At 38.5% G+C, this 19,198-nt stretch overlaps 1 protein-coding gene across 1 annotated transcript in view; it reads right to left on the reverse strand.

Annotated features, from left to right (window-relative positions):
• ACSS3 (acyl-CoA synthetase short chain family member 3) overlaps positions 1-19,198 on the reverse strand; it is a 140,479-nt gene that overhangs the window by 90,789 nt on the left and 30,492 nt on the right. Inside the window, exon 2 of the mRNA XM_087814519.1 lies at positions 17,018-17,162. Coding sequence (XP_087670645.1) covers positions 17,018-17,162 — 145 coding nt within the window. The remainder of the gene's footprint in view (positions 1-17,017; positions 17,163-19,198) is intronic.

Below are 19,198 nucleotides of genomic sequence, written 5' to 3' on the forward strand. Positions count from 1 at the left end.
ACCTGATAATCGGTCACTGGCCAGAATAGGCGTGGCCACTGCAAGCACGAAAAGAATTGGAATATTTATTCCCCTAAACAAAGAAGTTATCTCGTGTTTTGGGGACTCTTGGGACTCTTGCTGCAGGGGGCACGTTCTCTTGGCTGGCCTGCATTCGTCCACATGGCCCACAGCCATGGATGTCATACACAAAGACTAAGGATTGCAGCTGGCCTAATGCTGTGCCGGACCCAACTCCAACTTTGAAAGGAAACTCTGGACACAGCCTTTGCTGTCAGCTCTACTGAATCCCCAGCTGCACATCTTCCAGGACTGGATTAAGGGAAATGGGACTTTGGAAACCCAGCAATGTAATTCCACACAAATAAAAATCATTTATCCTGTGCGAGTCTCAGAAAATTCTTTTTCTCAAGATATCATAAGGACCCCACCAGAAGCACTCAGTGGGGAAAGGGATACTCCACTTCCCCTGAGAACAAAGCTTCTAGATATGTAATTTTAGAGACAGTGACAATTTACTGCGTATGATAGTGAGATCATTTTCATTCACTTGTGGTACTGTTACTAAGTCAATTCAAATGAGATAGGCCTTTCAACAGTGGAGAAGTAGAGTTGCTGTTATTAAAAGAAGAAAAATCTTTCCTTGGAAGATAAAAGTGTGCCCTTTACATTCAAGAGTAAAATGGATTATTACTATCTAAAACAGAGGAAAATATATTTCATATTTAAAGATGGAATTCTATGAAGTTTTGGAAAAGAAACTGTAAAGTCGTATTTATCTGTCAGTGTGCTGGACACACTTACTCATGCATTCTTCTCACACAATTTTCCCCGAATGAAAGACTAAACATCTTTACTCAAATATCTTTAATCATTTTTCTCATTTCCATTTTCTTCACAAGTGGGTTTCAATCAATATGTGGTCATTTTAAGGCTTTGTATTTGCAAGCAAAATGAAAGAGAATTGTTTAATCCATTTAGTTTAAGCCCAAAATAACCACAATTTCAACAATCTGCATGCTTTCAGTACTCATGTGATATTCAGGCTATATTTCATAGAAAATTAGTTCAGTCCTACATTTCACTGTGCGTATGAGCTCAGAGGCTTGATAAAGAATGTGCCCTTCCATTTCCTTCATACTCACATGTTGTGGCTTACAAACAGGTCATCAGAACTTATCACATCTTGAAAGGGACATCTTGTTCATTTTAAAATTGTACCTCTATTTATCAGTCTGGCCATTGTTGACCGAGAAAATAATCCTGCATCAAGGAGAAGTCTACAGTCTAAATGAATGGAAATAAAAAATGTGATTGATGCCTGTCATTAACAAATGACAACAGCATCGTCGGAGAACTGCGTGGACAGCCTTCCTCCCTGGCTAGTGGGAGTGGGGTTCTTGGGGCACCACTGGATTAAGCAATTCGGGAGGCCCCCACACGAGGATGAGATGTGGTAGGAAGCTTTGTTTTCGTGGAACTATACCCTTGGGTTCCCAAAGTCCCATTTGCCTTAACCCAATCCTGGAAAATGTGCAGCTGGGGATTCAGTAGAGCTAGAAGCAAAGCCAGGGTCCAGAGTTTCTGTTCCATGGTGGAGCTGGGTCCAGTCAAGCCCATCAGTCCATGTGCGGGGGGTGCACATGGCAGTCAGCCATGTAGGTGAACGCAGGAGGGTGAGAGCAAGAGAGCAAGAGAAGGAAGTCCTTTGTTCAGCAGTTTAAGTATCTCAAATCTTCCCCTGCTTCCCACGCCCACTCTGGCCAACGATCTGTTCCCACACGTGACTGACAGGCAAGTAACTTGCTTATGGCACCCACACTTTATGGGGCATGCCTATAATATTTGGCCTCCCCTTTGCTCCTTTCCAGTTATTCACAACTGGGTTAATTACAACAGTATCAATAGTACAGTGGATGTAATAAAAAGGAAACAAAGTGTATGTAATAAAAGGGACAGAAAAGAGTTAATGATTGCCTCCACTTTTTACCTATTTGACATCTTTTTAGTTTAGGCGTTAACGATCAAGTAATAATGACTTCCTCCTGCTTTTGCTCATTTGATAGTTTCTTCCAAATTCCTAATTATCACAGCATTTGTAATTTAAATCAGGTATTTGTCTGAGAAAAATAGAGTTCAGAATGGATAGAGCAAGAATTCAGGGTGAAGGGGGCTGTGAGACGGGCTTGAGAGGTATAAAGAGACTCAGTATCACATATCATTTAGAACTGTGCTAAGCCCTGTTAAGTATAGGCTGATCCTAAGAACATGTAATAATTTAAAAGTGTTAAGTCCTCTTTAGAAGTAGGCACTTTCCATATTCTTACAATGCAATAATTATTTCAAAAAATAGGATTGTGACAATGGGGATAAAAATAAATGACATGATTTGAGAAATACTCAGTGTAGACTGTACAGGGACTGGCAATTGATGGATGCAGGGAAGTAGTGAGAGGAAGGGAAGTTTAAGAATAGGTCCAGATTTTTGGTTTTGGTGGCTGTTTGAAAAGTGATGCCATTCACAAAGTGGGTTCCTTGGTTTGAATTAATGTGCCCTGTTAAGCTTGAAGCATGGCGGTGGAAAGGTCTGAAGTTTATAATAGCCTTTGGAGGGCAGACACAAAACATATTAAAGATACGCTGAAGAAAAAAATTAAAATGCAGCATTGACATCTCAGGGGATACTGGAAACCATGAATTTATAGTAAACCCATATTTGGTGTTATATTGATACCACTGTAATAACCCAATTATTAATTAACTGGAAAGGAACAAAGGGATGGTCAAATATTATAGGCATGCCCAGTAAAGTCTATAGGCATGACACAGAAAAGGTGACTGCCTGTCAGTCACACCTGGGAGCAGGGCACTGGCCAGAATAGGCGGAGCCACTGCAAGGGCGAGAAATCTGAGATACATAAGCTCCTGAGCAAAGGAAGTGCCCTCTCTTGGCCTTCTTGCGTTCCTGGCTCTCCTGGTGCAGGCGCTGTGCCCCCCTGTTCTCGCCCTCACGGCTCATGGCCACGTGGACCCCACACAAAGGACTAATGGACGACTACCAGCCTGATGCTGTGTCGGACCCAGCTCCACCATGGAACGGAAACTGGGCTTCTAGCTCCGCTCAACTCCCTGCTGCACCTTTCCCAGAACTGGTTCAAGGGAAATGGGGCTTTGGAAAAAGAGGGATATAACTCCATGCAGATAAGCCTTCCTGCCGCATCTCATTCTCCTGTACGAGTCTTAGGAAATTCTTTTTCTCAAGATATCCTAAGAGCCCCACTCCCATTAGCACTGGAGGGATCCCACCGGTGAAATTCTCCAATAATAATATGATTTTTTTTCTCCAACAGGATTCATCATGTTAAGAGAGAGGAATGAAGAGAGAAAGGATTGTGCTGAGTCAGGTTGGGAGGGACATGAGTAACACTGTGCAAGGCAAGGGGGTGTCAGCGAGAGAGCTGAGCTGTTCACGGAATACCACAGCCAATGGAAGCGGAGAGGCGGAAACAGGAGGAGTCCTCAGGGGGCGGCTGCATAAAGAAAGAATCATTAAAAACGATAGTTTTTAAATGGATAGTGCGTCTAAAAATGCAAACTGTGTGAAAATGTGGTTTTGTTACATTGTATAAGAATACCAGAGGTTTAAAATAGATTCGTACTCTGAGAAGCTCCAGTTTTCATGTTCTTTGCTTTCTCTGCCTCCATCTCCCGAAAAGGCCAAACGCTAGGGTTACTTCACGCATCTGTGTCCCGCTGATCCTCACACGCCCTCCTTTTCTCCTTGGGAAATGACGCTATAAAAATCCCCTTTCCCTCCACCGTTCAGCCCATCGCTCAGCTTATTCCACCTCACGCAATCTCTTTTTCACAGGCCACCTCCACTTGCCTCCTTCACAGTAACATCAATCCCTAGAACTCTAAAATGCTCAGAAAGACCTCTCAAAAATCCCTCATTGGCCTATGTCTATCTCTGCAAGAACCTCTCGTTGAACCTGGTTTTCTCTAGTACCCATACTGCCAATAATTTTTAATTTGTATTAATTTTCTTTCCCTCTTTAATTATGACCTCTGAAAGAATATTAATATTATTTTTCATGGTTAATGAACTGTATTTCAGCTATATTATGTGTTAAGCAGTTTGGTGCCTAGATTGGAACCAAAGTAACACTCAGAAAAGTACTATTCATAGATATATGGGGAAATACAGTACAAGTTCCAATTAAACAGTCCTCAAATGAACTTTTGAAACATAGTTCAATTCAAAGTTGATTACTTTCTAAATGTTTCCTAGAGTGTTTCTGAAGAAAATATTCCAAGTCCTCAAGCAAGATTTATTATATTAAAAAATATATAACCCACCTGGACAAAAATAAAACAGAAAATTCAACTACTAGAGAAGTCACTTTTCACAATTTTGCATTGAAATATCTTTATCTAGATATCTTTAAAAATCTAGCATAGTATGTTTAACATGTATATTTCTCCAAATTTATGTTTAAAAAGTTACATAATCTACTACGCACTGTTAATAAAAAGCACTCAACTCAGTACAAATTTATGTAAGTCATTTAGATATGGCTATATTTTTTCAATAAATATAAAGGCTGTGGTGATTAATATTTCCCTACATATTTGTTTATACAGTAATAAACACACAAAAACCAGTCATTACTTTAAAGCAATTATATTCTGGCTGCTATAAACACCACATTAAATGTTTAATGGAGAATATTCTTTTCAAAGTAGCATTAACTCACGCTGTGAATTAAAGTCAGATTCCTTTCACTTTATCTAATAAAATGTTAAATATAGTGTTTCTGAATCTGGGGTCCGTGGAGATATTTTCAGGGTCCATGAGTTCTCTATATGAATTTTTAAACTTTGTGTTTTCATTTTGACAACAATTTAAAAAATTAATACAGCATATTCTGAATTATTTGAGCGTGCATACAATTTCACTGCATTTTGGATTTGTTTTTATAATCTCATGTGATTTCAGATAATATCACGTAATCTCATATAATTTCATAAAAGGCCAGGTGATGTGACGGTGCATTGTATAATAAAAGGCTTTATGAAAGTTCAAGCACAACTATGATAAGAGAATTGAAGCATCACAGGAAACATGTTGCCAAACTTCAAGTGATACCACTGTAATTAACCTAGCTATTAATTAACTGGAAATGAGCAAAGGGAAGACCAAATAGCATAGGAGTCATTTGTGCAGCTTTGCCAGGAAGCTGCAGTTTAGACACATGCCCAGTAAAGTCTGGGTGACATAGGGAAGGGACTTGTCTGTCAGTCACACCTGGGAACAGGTCATTGGCCAGCGGACGCTGCAAGTGTGGGAAAATTTGAGATATTTAATCTTCTAAAGAAAGGAGTTGGCTTCTTGCTCTTGGGCTCTTGGGCTTCTGTGTTTTCAGGACTCTTGGGACTCTTGTTCCAGGGCATGCTCTCACGCTCCTGCATTTGCCCACATGGCCCATGGCCACGCGGACCACACACAATGGACTAATGGACTGCATCCAGCCTAATCCTATACTGGACTCAATTCCAATATGGAAAGGAAACTTTGGACGCTGGTTTTGCTTCTAGCTCTACTGAGTCCCCAGTTACACATCTTCCAAGACTGGATTAAGGGAAATGGGACTTTAGAAACTGAGATGTAATTCCACGAAAATAAAGCTTTCTACCACATCTCAGCCTCCCGTGGGGGCCTCTGGAAATGTTTATTCCAGTGGTGCCCCAAGAACCCCACTCCCACTAGCAATAGAGAAAGACTATCCATGCATTTCTCCAATAACAAAAGGATCTGGGTCCACAGCACTCAGAATCATAAGTTCTTTGCAATAAGTCATTCAGTTCCAGCAAAACGTCACTCACTAAATGAAATTAATATTGTCAATTTGAGTTTGACTGACTTTTGCTTTTATCCTGTTCATAAATCAGATAGGGTTGTGTATATGTACTGAGCTTAAAGAGAGTATCGAGGCCGAGTTTAAACTGTACATTAAAACAAAAATAATTTAAGCCAATACAAAACCTATTTAAGAATGGTTTTCCTTTATAAAGGGTTTGTATAACTCACAATTTTGAGAGGAAAAAAAAATGGTTTCTTTGAGGTTTTCCTCATAAATTAAGGCAAATAAAAAAAAGCATAAGATGTCAACAGGAACCTGGCATCATTTAGAACGATTCTGCACTGATTGCTTAATCAAAACTTTAATTAAGCAAACACCTCTGGCATTTTTACAGACAGTACATAAAACATGACAACTACTCCAGTTACATCAACCACGCTTCCCAGCATTCCGTTATGTTCCTGTTAACCTTTATCGTTTCGTTGGTCAATACGTCCTGAAAATCAATCAATATATATGAAGGGCTCACAGAGAACTTTTGAAATACCCTGGAGGGGTACAAGGACATGAGATCCCTGCAATAGTTGGGTCTGTTCCAATAGCATTAACATCAGTCAACAAAAGGAGCCATACATCTTTTTAAAAATAAAGAATTCCCATACATATAATGCATATGCTAGTAACTAATAAGCAAAGCAAACATAGTTCATCACATATGCCAAGAATTTATCATAAATATTTATAAATAGATCAAATTTCCCATAAAAACTGTATATGATAAAGTTAATGTAATTCAGTTTTATCATGCAAACAAAATTATCCTAAATCAAGTGCGGCATGAGAAATAATCAATTTCCCCAAGTTCTCTAATCTTGACAATAATTCTATTGAATGTAACCTTCCATTGATTTATTCAAATTTATTTTACTTAACTATTACAAGTGCACATATGTGATCATAAAACTGTCAAATGAAATAAAATGTTAACAGCATCACTTCCGATACTACATATTTACTGACTTCAAAGTTTTATATGAAAAATATTTTGCTTCATACACTCAAAATATGCTTCTATCCTCATGTCTTTATTTGCATCACTCGAGCCACTCGATGTCGTCAGTTTATGTTAATTAGCTTTATTCTCTACTTGCTATAAAAATTATGTCCGGTCAAATAACTTCACAGTTTCCTACATTATCAAAGGTCAGAGACTAAAAGTGTTGATGCATTCAGCTGTCCTAAAGGTGCTGACTATGTAACAGGTGTAGATGCTGGACGGCAGATAAGAGAATAAGTGTCACCAGTTCCTCCCACTTCCACTTACGGGAACATGTTTTTCCTTTTTTCTATTCTGTTCCTCCTTGAATTTAAAAACTGCCTCTCTTCCTCCTTTACCCTTCAGCAAACTTTTTGTTTTGTTTCCCATTTAATTCATCTTGCTGGCCTAGAACTTCAGTCAGCAAAGACAGTCAGTTTCATCTTCAGAGCGCAGAGCTTCATCATTAATGACGTCATCTCCAACTCCTGAATAAACCCATCTGCTGCAGTCCCTAGGGGACAGCCGTAGGGAGACCACCTATGTCCACAGCACACATTTCTACCTTTCCTTCATGACTTAGCTAATACATCACTTCCTCAGCAAAGCCTTCTCCGACCTGGTAGGCCCAGGCTGGTCCCTCTGTGCTACTAATGCACAAAGCTTTCTTGCTATTTTATCACACAGTTGGTCTTGTCTTTTTCTCACCAGGCAAACTATGAACCCCTTGGATGGAGAAACTGTGTCTTACTCAACATTCTGACCCCACCGCCCGATACAGTAAATGATACACCAGACACATTCAACATATGCCTGAGGACGTATCACTGCGGATGTTTCCTTCTTTATCTCTAGCATGCTACGTATGAGGCTTTATTTTTAGCTTTTATTTGTTTCCCTGGACTCATGATGTATTGACATTAGTGGGTTACACTCATTTATAGATAAGACCTGGGATTCATTTTGCCTATAAAATGGAAGACTATTTGTAGTAGAAACTCCTAATTGTCCATCAAAATTCATGCAGCTACACCAGATCGCCCAGCCTTCCTTGCTGCTGATGACCAAATGGGATGTGCCTGGAGTTCATGTAGGACAGTCCTGAGCACAGGCCTCAGGACAGCACGTTGGACTCTCTGAATCCTCCTTCACCATCGCAGGTGTTGGGACCTGTACTTTTGTCTCTGCTACAAAGATGAAGATGAGGGCAATGAACCCGGGGAAGAAGGGACAATGAGATTTTATCTGGGCCGTGCCAAATGGAACCTCATCATCTTTGGATGAAAAATGCTTTTTAAAAAATGTAAGCCACTATATTATATTATATATTATTGGGTATCTTTGTTTTAGCAGCTTAGCCTTCAACCTAACATTTAAGAATGTTTTTGTTTAAAAAAATATTATATCTGTTGATAGGGAATTTTAAATAAAGAAAATATCCAAGTAGATTTTTTATGTAATATAACTGGAAGGCAACTAAAACACTTTTCCTAGGATTCTATGTGGAAATTATACAGAAATCCCTTGGAGTGTAACATTAAAAACACTGCGAAAGACAGGGAGCAAGGAGGGCATTTATAGGGGGCTGCTCTATGATTGGCAGAATCAGACTTTCTTCAAACCCAGGAGGTGTAGCCAGAGATCCAAGGTAAGACACATACATAAAATAGTTTCCATGGGGCACAAACCACATCCTGTCCCTTCACTGCCCAACAGACAACCAAATGCCGCTATTGTTGAGGGGACTGAAGCTAACCGGTGCCTATTCATTTTTCTCCTGGACCATTTGCCATCTCCTGGTTCTCAGTCTTGCCCACTACAGTCTTTTATCCTTCAAAGAAGCCGAAGTGATTTCTTAACAACATGTCGCTTCCCATTATACTTAGAATAAGATCCGGTCTTTACCCTGGCCTGCAAGGTCCAACAGGATCAGACTCCTGGCCTGATCACTCTCCTCTCATCACCGGCCTCCCGACTCTCCCCAGTGGCCTAATCTGTTCTTGCTCAGGACTTCTGCCTGGCAGGAAGTGCACTCAGATTTTCACATGGTCCTCTCCAATCATCAGTTGGGTCTACGTCATTGGGTCATCTCCTCAGAGACAAGTAGTGTTCCTGACAAGCCTAGCTAAAATGGCAGCCCAAGTCACTCTGCAACCTCATCTTTTTCTTCATTTACATTATATTATCTTTTCACTTATATATTTTTATTTATAACATATCCCTCCAGTTAAATTGCAAATTTCTTATGGGCAAAGATTAATAGCCATGGTATCCACAGTAGTACCAGATATATGTTAGGTGTCCTAACAGTATGTTTTGAATAAATAAATTTGAGTCAATCATCATTCTAGTCCAAGAAATTAAATTCAAAGCCGGATGACCTACTGATTTTGTTGCATTAACTTTGTAAATGGTCAGAGTTTAGCCACTCCGGAGATAAGACAAAGTACCTAATAAGAACCTATCAATGAATAACAAAAGTACATTAACTACACATATGGAAGAATTAAAGCTGTGGACCAGATTTGCAGGTTTCTAAGATTGAACAAGCAAGGTAAATTTAAGCAGAGCTTTAGATAAGGCAGGATATAAACCTTTATGGTCAGGTAATGCATTAAAACAAGAAAGATACTCACCCTATTAAAAAATAAAAATTCCTCAATGTAAAAAAAAAATTTCACAATGTGGAGGAGATAAGTGCTATTTTTTGAAATAATTATTTCTAGTAAACAAAAATTATACTTTTATTTGCATTTTAATGAATGAGTTGTTGAATGTTCTACTCATGAACAGTAAATAACATAAGCTTATGCTATGAAGCCTATATTGGGCACTGTGTAGGTAAAAGAAGTAAGTATAATATAACATTAGCTCTATCCTCAAGATTTTACCCCAGTTGGGGCGTACACTAATAAACAGGTACAATAATAATGTAAGTACACTAATAAGTAAAATAAAAAGCAAAAATGAACTACACACGGAGAAAGGTACAAATAAAGAGTTACAGACTTCAAAGCACACTAAACTAGCTTCTGGAATAGGGAGAGATGAAAACAAGTGAGTTTCCACTTCAGACAGTAATCTGATTTCAGAAACAATATAATCTCTAAAAATCTGGCTGAGATCTCAAATTCAAAAGAGTTTGGTTACACTGTTGTTGTTTTGGGTTGATGTAAAAATTATCTTTAGACATTTTTAGCTTTGAATACACGGCTCTAAACATGGAGAAAAGGAAGCTAGGAAATACTAAAATGTTGTTTTCTTATTTAACAAGTTTCTTCCTATATTATCTATTAAATTGATTTAATATTTCTTTTCTTTATGTGGAATACTCTCAGAATGTAACTTAAATTTTATTAAGTCTAAAAGTTATTCAAAACAGTTTCCAGTTACAGTTTTTATTAAAAATTTAAATCATTAGTTGGTATATACTCAGCTTCCATTTCAAATTAAATACAAATGTTTCTGCTAAATCTCATTATGCAACCTTGTATTATACAAAATAGATCACAAAAACAGTGAGGCTTATGGGAAAATACGTTTGAGCCAAACCACTCAAAATAAACTAGAGCCTTTTAATGTGAATAAAAGTACTAATACAGCATCGTCTTCAGGAGATCATTTCCAGCCTTCAGTACTGGGGTTCATGCTTCCTGCTTTATGCTGTTCTACTGGAGAGATGAGTAGATTTTATCGTTAACTATATTTAAACAGAGGAGTATGTCTTCTCACCTTTGGATTCTTAAAACCACTTAATTCATCAACACTTGCATTACAACATTGTCATCATTTTTTCTGAAGGTTTTCAGATAATGATAAGGTATTTTCTTTAAATGTGAGAAAGTCTCCCCCTTGGCTTGCTAACATGGTGACAATGCAATAGGAGAATAAATGGGCAAAAGATCTAAATGGGCCCTTGAGAAAAGTACAACAAGAAATGGCCAAGAAGCACAGGACAAGAAGCTCAACCTCACTAGTCATTAGGGAAAAGCAACTTAAAACCACAATGCACATTCATCAGAAAGGCCAAAATTAAGACTTGGGATTCTCAATACTAAGTGTTGACAACCAGCATGCTCACGTACCAGAAATGGGATATACATTGGTACAAACACTCTGGAAAACTGTTTGACACTATCTACTCGAACTGAACATGTACATATTCCATGAATCAGCCATCTCTCTCTTGAGCACAGTCCCAAAACAAATTCATGCATTTTGTCACAAAAATTGGTGCACAAACCTATGTACAGAAGCATCATTCATAATAGCCCCAAACTAGTCATTATCCAAATGACCAAACGACAGCCTCTTGCAATGAGATGAAAGAATCTCATAAACAAAAGATTGAGTGAGACTAGCCAGATGCAAAAGTAGGTAAACTCATCATAGACGGTCTTTTGATGTCGGGATATAATCGCATGAGGGTGGGGGAAATGACTAAAGGGATGCATAATAAGGGTTTTTAAGGGTTTTTAGGGGGCTGGGAATATTCTGTATCTGGTTATATGACAGATTTTGTTGCATGGGTGTGTTCCATTTGTGGAAATCTAACAAGCATTGTACTCATTATCTATGCACTAATCTGAATGTATATTACATTCCAATAAAAGGTTTTTTAAAATTACATGTTAGGAAAAAACATACATTACCTATTGTAAGTTCAATCTCATACTAGCATCATTCACCTATTTATCAAGCATGAAAAGGGTAATTTACCTTCCAGAGATAGTTTTTAGTGGAGCAGACAGTAACACAAATGGAATTTTCATTGCTTTTTTAGGAAATTTAAGGAAAGGAAACTATTAATAGGGACTGTCATATCCTTTCCCCTCAACAAGGCAACCACTAACAGGACTGATTTTCTGCATCATTTGGGTTTTGTCTGTTAAGTTTTTACTTGAGGAAATACCAATGATGTGACAAAGGAATATCATATTATCTCACCCTGACATATTTCTGAGACAATGGGATTCATGCTTTGAAAAGAGCATCCCACAGGGCAGAGGTTGGAAGGTGGACTTCTCATGGGACATGACCCTAGATATCAGAGTAATTTTCTCCTCTAAATTATTCAACCTTCATAATTACAACCACTGCTGTAATTATATTTCCAAAAATTACCTTGAGTAGAGATAATAGACACTTTCAGTTTAAATTAAATCAGGAAAATGTAGCACGCACTGGGCTTCATTAATTTTCCCTGTTTACATATATTCAAGAAAATTTCTCAAATGCCCTTTAGGGGATCATGTTCTTATTTAGTGAATAAATACATAACAATGTATAATTGTATGAATATAAATAAAACAAAGTTACCATATACAGAGATATATTCAAAATAAAATTAGAGATGAATTAAATATAATGTAGGAATTTCTAAAAATGATAAATACTACACATAATATATACATAAACATACAAGCAAAATCTCTCGCACACACCTTTTATTTCACTGAGATTTGATATAACTACTAACTTGAAGAGAGATAAGAGGACATGACAAACCCATTCCCATCTCCTGGAATTCAGATCTGAGTTGTGTAGGTGGCATATTCAAGAAGGAAATATTCATCTTCAACAACCAAACTAACTACTATAAAAAAGCTACAATATTTTACAGATATTAAGAAGTTAGAATTTACTTGGAAAAACCAAGTTCTATTATTGATACAACATAAAGGTAAGTTTCTTCAATAAAGTAAACTAGAGTCACCTAGAAATTTCAAATGGTATTGCATTCATCCATTCCTTCATCATTCAACAAATGTTTGCTATGTGCCAAGCACTGTCCCCGTGAACAAAACAAAAACTGCTGCCCTCATGGAACTTACATTCTAGAAGAGAAAACAACGCTAAAGTACTTCCAGCAAAGAGCGGGGAAGTACAAAGGCTCCGGTGGGAATGGAGCAGGCCAGGAGGGCTGACTGTAGGAGGCAGGGCAGGTGGGGAGTGCCGTGCAGGGTGGTGTTCACGGGTGCAGGTCACGGGAGACAGATCACAATGAGCCACAGGTCACGGAGGGGGATTGTGTTCTTTTCCCTCCACTGCCCTTAGGACAAGTACAAATACATAGTGTGGCACTCTCGGCCCTCCAGGCTGGGCTCACTCAAGCCTTCTTCTCCCTAACCCCTTGTGCTGCGTTTTGCGACAAAGCCACTGTGGGAACATTAGGTTCTCTCCTCCCTCAGTATCTCCGCATGTCCTGTTCCTTCTATCTGCAAGACCTCCTAGTCCCCACAGTTTTTCCCTTCCCACTTTTGGTCATTTTAGGTAATGACTCTTCCCAAAAGCCTTCCTGTGTCCTCTTGTAGTAGGCAGTTAGACATAAGCAGAGCAAGGGTGATGGGTCAGGTACAGATACCAGGGTGGAAAGCCCTGGGGGCCTAGTAACAGGCAACACTGTAAAAACAAGGAGTTCACTCTCAGTGTAACCTTTGCTCCCCTAGCATATCGCTCTTTGGTCATGGGGTTTGGATCTTTCATATCCCTGGTCATTTGGTTTAGAATCCCTGACCTTTCCTCCCTAGAGATAACATCTAGGCCTTAGTTGTGTTTCAGCTCCAGGCCCAGAAAAGCAGCAAAACCCAGACAAGTGATGCCAAGGCTGACCTCAGGACACCAGCTGCATTGAATGATGACCCCCTGCCCTGGCACCAGCCAATCAATCGATGGAGACCCCAAACCTGAAAGGACATACCTGGAAAGCTGCTGAATATTCTATTGAGATCTTTCCCTAGGACCTCCCCTAAAATTTCCACCCTTAAAACCCTTAGGACAGAGGACCTAGCCAATTGCCTGTCCCCTCCCCAGAATCCTCCTCTTCCCTCCAGGCGTGTTACCTTTACATTCCTTTCTCCTAAGCTCCAAGGGCCCTTCTTTTGTCTCTGTAACTTGTTTCCTGGGCCCATTTCTTCTACCACTCACTTTTTCTACCTGTGACTTTCTAAATAAACTTTCTCTTATAGTGAATCTTGGCTCTGAATTCTTTCCTAGCCAAAACTCAAGGTTCTGTCTGATCCCACCAGTCTAGCACCTGGTGCCTCCCCTCTCCCGCCCCCAACACTATTACCCCTTGGCTGAGCTGGGGGCATTCTCATGTGTTTCCACAGAATATAACACTACCCCCATCATATTCTTTACTATGTTTACATGTTATTTTTAGGCCCTTGAAAATAAGGAATGGCTCCATTTACCTGGTATCCCATGCTCCCAACAGGGTTTTATATAAAATAACTATTTACATAAAACAAATATTTGTTGGATCTTAAATCAGGCTCAAATCTCTCTATAAAAATCTTAAAGGGTTATATAAATTATCAGATCTACATATAAATTATCAGATCTACATAAAATATGGCAATTTTGGAAAAAGCTTTACTTCTGAATCATTCTGTAAAATCTCCAGTTCTTTCATGTCACTGAAACAATTTAGTCTAAAATCAGTTGGTTCACTAATTAAACAAGAAATGCTAACTAAAGTTTTACCAAGCCAGAAACTCCCAGTAGAAATGAGACGGGAGATTAAACAAGTACAGTGAAAAGGCACTTCTTTTTGTTTTTTAAAAAAGGCCTTACCCATTAAATCTTTCTTTGTCTTCTCTACTTAATGAAATAAACGCCACAGGGAACCAGGAGCTGGTAATCAAAGTGGAGCACAATGCCTCCCTCTTTCCTAACAGCTCTTCCTTTAGTCCTTTGGAGAAGAAAAGCCTGGGGAATCAGACACTGTCCGCAGGTGAGAGAAACAGACCTTTTAAGTGCTTGACGACAAGCTAAACTGAAACCAGTGAACCAGTACAAACCTCAAAAGGGTGTGAATCTACACTTAATATTAGAAAATCAAGATGAGTAAGCAAAACAGCTTCTAAGCCAAATGTGGCAGTGTATTTATCAGATACATTTATGTAAATTATTAAAAAGAAAACAGAAAATGAGAAGAGCAACAACCATTATTTAACTCTTCTTATTGTAGGTTTCTCTAAGGCTTTTTTCTTTACTCTGATGTTTGGTTATATATCAAATATAGTATGTTGATATAGATAACATGTTTCTAATATGTAAATTAGCTTCCTGATCTGTATACTAATTAAAATTTACCAGTACGTAAGGCCTAATATTAATGAAATGAGAGTGTGCCAATATGCCTAAATAGGAACAAGTTTTTGTTCAAAGAATAAACCTTGTCTATAAGCTAAAAAGGCAAGCCTAATATAAAATATGGAGCATAACAAGTTGTCAAGAAACTTACGCTGCCTTATGCAGGCAGGGCCTCACATGAAGAAAGTCATTTGGTAACGGAGTGTCTACCCTCAGCCCCAGTAGAAGCTCTGTCTCTGTATAATTTATTCAGAATATATGCAGTCCCCACTTGCAGACCAATATAAAGTACCCAATAGCATATTTTCAGAACTATTTTGTTTTGTTCTATCTTGGGCTGTCCCTTCTTACCAGATTGGAATTCCCCTAGTATGAGTCTTAGAGGGAGGCAGAGCCCCAATTCCTACTGTGAAATCCAGAGTGGATAAGATATTTTCTCCCCTCTGCCTGGTACTTTAGGCACGTAACCTAAATCTGGCCAACTGGATGCTCCTATTCTGTCCATCTAGGAGATTGATTCAAGTCAGCAAGTCTAGTTACTAGACAATCTGTGGGTTCCCCTCAACTCTTACTGCCCCTCCACCGGGGGATGGGAAATTTTTCTGATTCTGGTTCTTTGGTCTTTCCTTTTTATAAATCCTTCAACGTTTAATCAGCTGAAGCTGGGATTGTTACCCAGTCAGCTCAAAACTGGCTTCTGTTTCCTCTCTTGATTATTTGAATAACTCCGGATCGTGAGATCACTGATTTGTCTCAGTTCCCTTTCTTGAATTCTCTTAGAAGGCTAAACAGGAACATTGCAGATGCAAAAGGATGTAATTTCAGAGTCAGGGAAAGTTAAACAAACTTTCTAAAAGCTGAATGGAAACCCTAAATAAGTTTTTAAAAAGCAAAAGAAGAAAATGTGATTCAAAAAGTCTTAATTTAAAAGGAAATGTTTGCAAACCCTAGTATGACAGACTTTGTTCAACCGGTAGTTCTCAACTAGTGGTGCCTTTGCCACCCAGGGGACATTTAGCAGCATTTGGGGTCATTTATGATCATCACAGCTGGGGAGGGGTGCTGCTGGCATCTAATGAGTAGAGAATGGGGATCCTGCTAAACATCCTACAACGTGCATAACAGCACGCCACAACAAAGAATTATCTGGCTTATAATGTCAATAGTGTCAAGGTTGAGAAACTCTGCCCTACACTATTATCTCCCTTTAAGCAGATATAAATAAATGCCTCAGAGAGCTAGAATAACTCTTCCACAGTCAATACCCAAATACTATTACAATTGCCTCTGAAGCCTCATCCTAATGTTCAAAGAAAGTCTCAGAATTCATCTGCCAATATCACAATTCACCTAAGAACTACACAGGTGGGAAAAAACTAAAAAAGAATAAATAAAGGAATGAGATGGGCAAAGAGCTGTAAACGGCCGTGAGTGCCTGAGGGAGTGACAGAACACCCAGGGTGGAAAAATAGTTGTGTTCATGGCCACGAATATTGAGAAATAAAACTATGAGGGATGCCATGATCAGAATCCAAAGCGTCTTATACATCACAGAAGTCCACACTGTACTCTCTAAATAACAGGAATTTTTAAGGAAAAAAATTCTAAGTGGGGTAGAGAAATATGTTGTTGCTTAGGGGGAAATCTCTGGTGTCAGTTTAGGTGACTATCTGACATGAGCAGACCGGGTAACAGGGAAGTTAGGAGACAGCTTCAATGGTACAAAAGCTAAATTTAGAATGGCTGGATGAAGGGGATGGCAATGGAGATGGCAAACAAAGGCCAGAGAGGATTTAAACATATTTTTAGAGATTTCTAGTGTTGTAATATATAAATGCAAGGCATAAAAACACTTCCAGTGAGTTAATACACCTCTAATCCAATGTGCTTCAAAAGAAAAACATGGTAACATATCAATGGATTAAGAGAATTGAAGGTTAAACAATGATAATGTATGCCATTTAAATAATTTCTGCATGACTTCCAAATAACGTATACAGAAAAGTTATGATATTACCTGCTCGAGGACCTCTTTATAGGTAATAGTTGCTTTAGTATTTGTAACAGGACTGTCATAGATGATAGCAATCTTATCTCCTTGACCATTTTCAATATGACGATCCACGGCATTGTAACAAATGTTCAACATTCCTTCCACAAACCTGAAAAATAATTGGAAAGTAAAAGTAAATGACTCTTTCCAAAAGATATTATTGCTTAACTAGGTTTGTATATTTCTCGTTTGGCAGAGCTGCCCTTAAAACAGTGCTTCCCTGTGCATATTATGCCAGGTAATGAGAGCAATAGATATATAAGATGGGACGGAGTGACATTTTTTATTTTAATGATTACATATTCATTTTGATATGCACTAAAAAAGTACCTTGCCCTTCTAGGTGATGTCTTTGTGGATTTTATTGCTTAGGATGAAACTAGAGTATAAAGCAATAAAATAATTTACACGGATGGCATGAATTGTACGTAAGTGCAGCACAGACACAATAGGCTGAGGGGGCAAATGATAGAGCAAACTTCAGGGAAAACTCAAGTCTTCTTTGAAAGATACCTATATTGATGTAAAGATATACAGATGCGTACTACATTACTTTCAATTAAATATGATGTTTCCGATTGCATAAGAAATAGATAAGCTTTTTCCACGTGTTGGAAATACTTCATAATTTGAATAAAGAATGGACATGCACACAAAAATTTTAATTTTAAAAACTTTTGCAATTCAGTACTTTTCATCTCTTAATGGACCAACGCCTTCCTTTGAAAATGCAGACATCACGTAGATGGAGATAATTTTTAAGAAAATACAACTCATTTTTACAAAAAGAAAGGGTTAATCGTATACCAGTGTTTGAGGAGGAGGGAATTAGAATAAAAATACAAGCACAGTAATGGTCCAATTGTCAGACAAGCGAACATTATAACATTGCCAAATAACAGAGGGGGAAAAATATTGAAGCAACAAGCAAAAGTCCTGTTAAATAGCTGAGTATCTCCTTCAGGTCTTCACTCAAAGAGCCGTGTGTGAAATTAAGCAGGGAATTAAGAGCAGCTATAGACACAGTGGTAGCATTAAGAAGAAATAGATTCAGAAGGCAGCAGAAGGAGGGATCATTTCATCACAATCAAACAATGCTAAATACTTCAATAACGCTACATATGGCTACCACGCAGCACAGCACAAGAAGTAATTAATATAAGAATTCTGAATTACAAAGTGTGAGTGTTTCCATACTTGTTCAAAAATATTGTCTCTTCCCCTGGCCCCACTTCCTGGAGTGAAGTACAATTCCCTTGGTTTGGGGCGCATCCATGTGACTCGCTTTGGCTAATAGCAGACAGGGTGCAAGCAGAGGCCTGAAAGCAGTTGGACAACTGGCCTTGCTCTCCTGCACCTTTGCCTTCTCCAGGAGAAGAGCTTCCAGGTATTACTGCCGACTCCTCCTCAGCCTGGAGCTGAGAATAAATATTTGCAGGTGGGAATAGAGTCCGAAAAAACAAGAAGCCCAACCCAGCCAGCTACATGTCTTGGAGCAATGTTTCCAGTTACACGCATCCTAGATCAACTGATCCCATGACAAGCTACAGAAAGTTTCATGATTTGGAGATTGCTAAGGTTACTCGATGTGCAGCATAATTATAGCCATAATTAACTAATACACCAAGAAAGAGGTACTGTTTACTCAACATCTGTGGCAAAAATAAGAAAAGATGTTTTATAAAAATTTCCTACAAGATATTTATGTATTTTTTGTTATTTTTGCTTTTGTTTCTAAAAAGAATACATTTCAGACACATGGAAGATTAAGTTGCTGTAACTGTCTTAATGTCATTATTCTTTTTCCATTTATCTTCAACTTTCTACGTTACCACTCTTTGTGCTCAATATTTAATCTTGTCTATGATACGTCACACAAAAAAGGGGCCCTCTCAATTCTAAAAATTCATGGAAAATTTACTTCATCATTTACCTTATTGTTCTATCTCTTTGCTTGCTCTTTCTCAATATCTTTTAGAAGAGATCATCGAGAGGATAAGACTGCTGGTTGGCCTTCGAGCTCAACACAGACAGTCAGAGACTCCTCACTCTCTCCTGTGCTTACAGTGTATGTCGCACCTACTATTCCCAAACTAGCAGCCTTTTCAAAGACATAACCTTGAGAGAGCCTTGCCAAGGACATGA

This window comes from Miniopterus natalensis, chromosome 2 (assembly GCF_054644295.1).
Source record: "Miniopterus natalensis isolate mMinNat1 chromosome 2, mMinNat1.hap1, whole genome shotgun sequence".
Lineage (NCBI taxonomy): Eukaryota > Metazoa > Chordata > Mammalia > Chiroptera > Miniopteridae > Miniopterus > Miniopterus natalensis.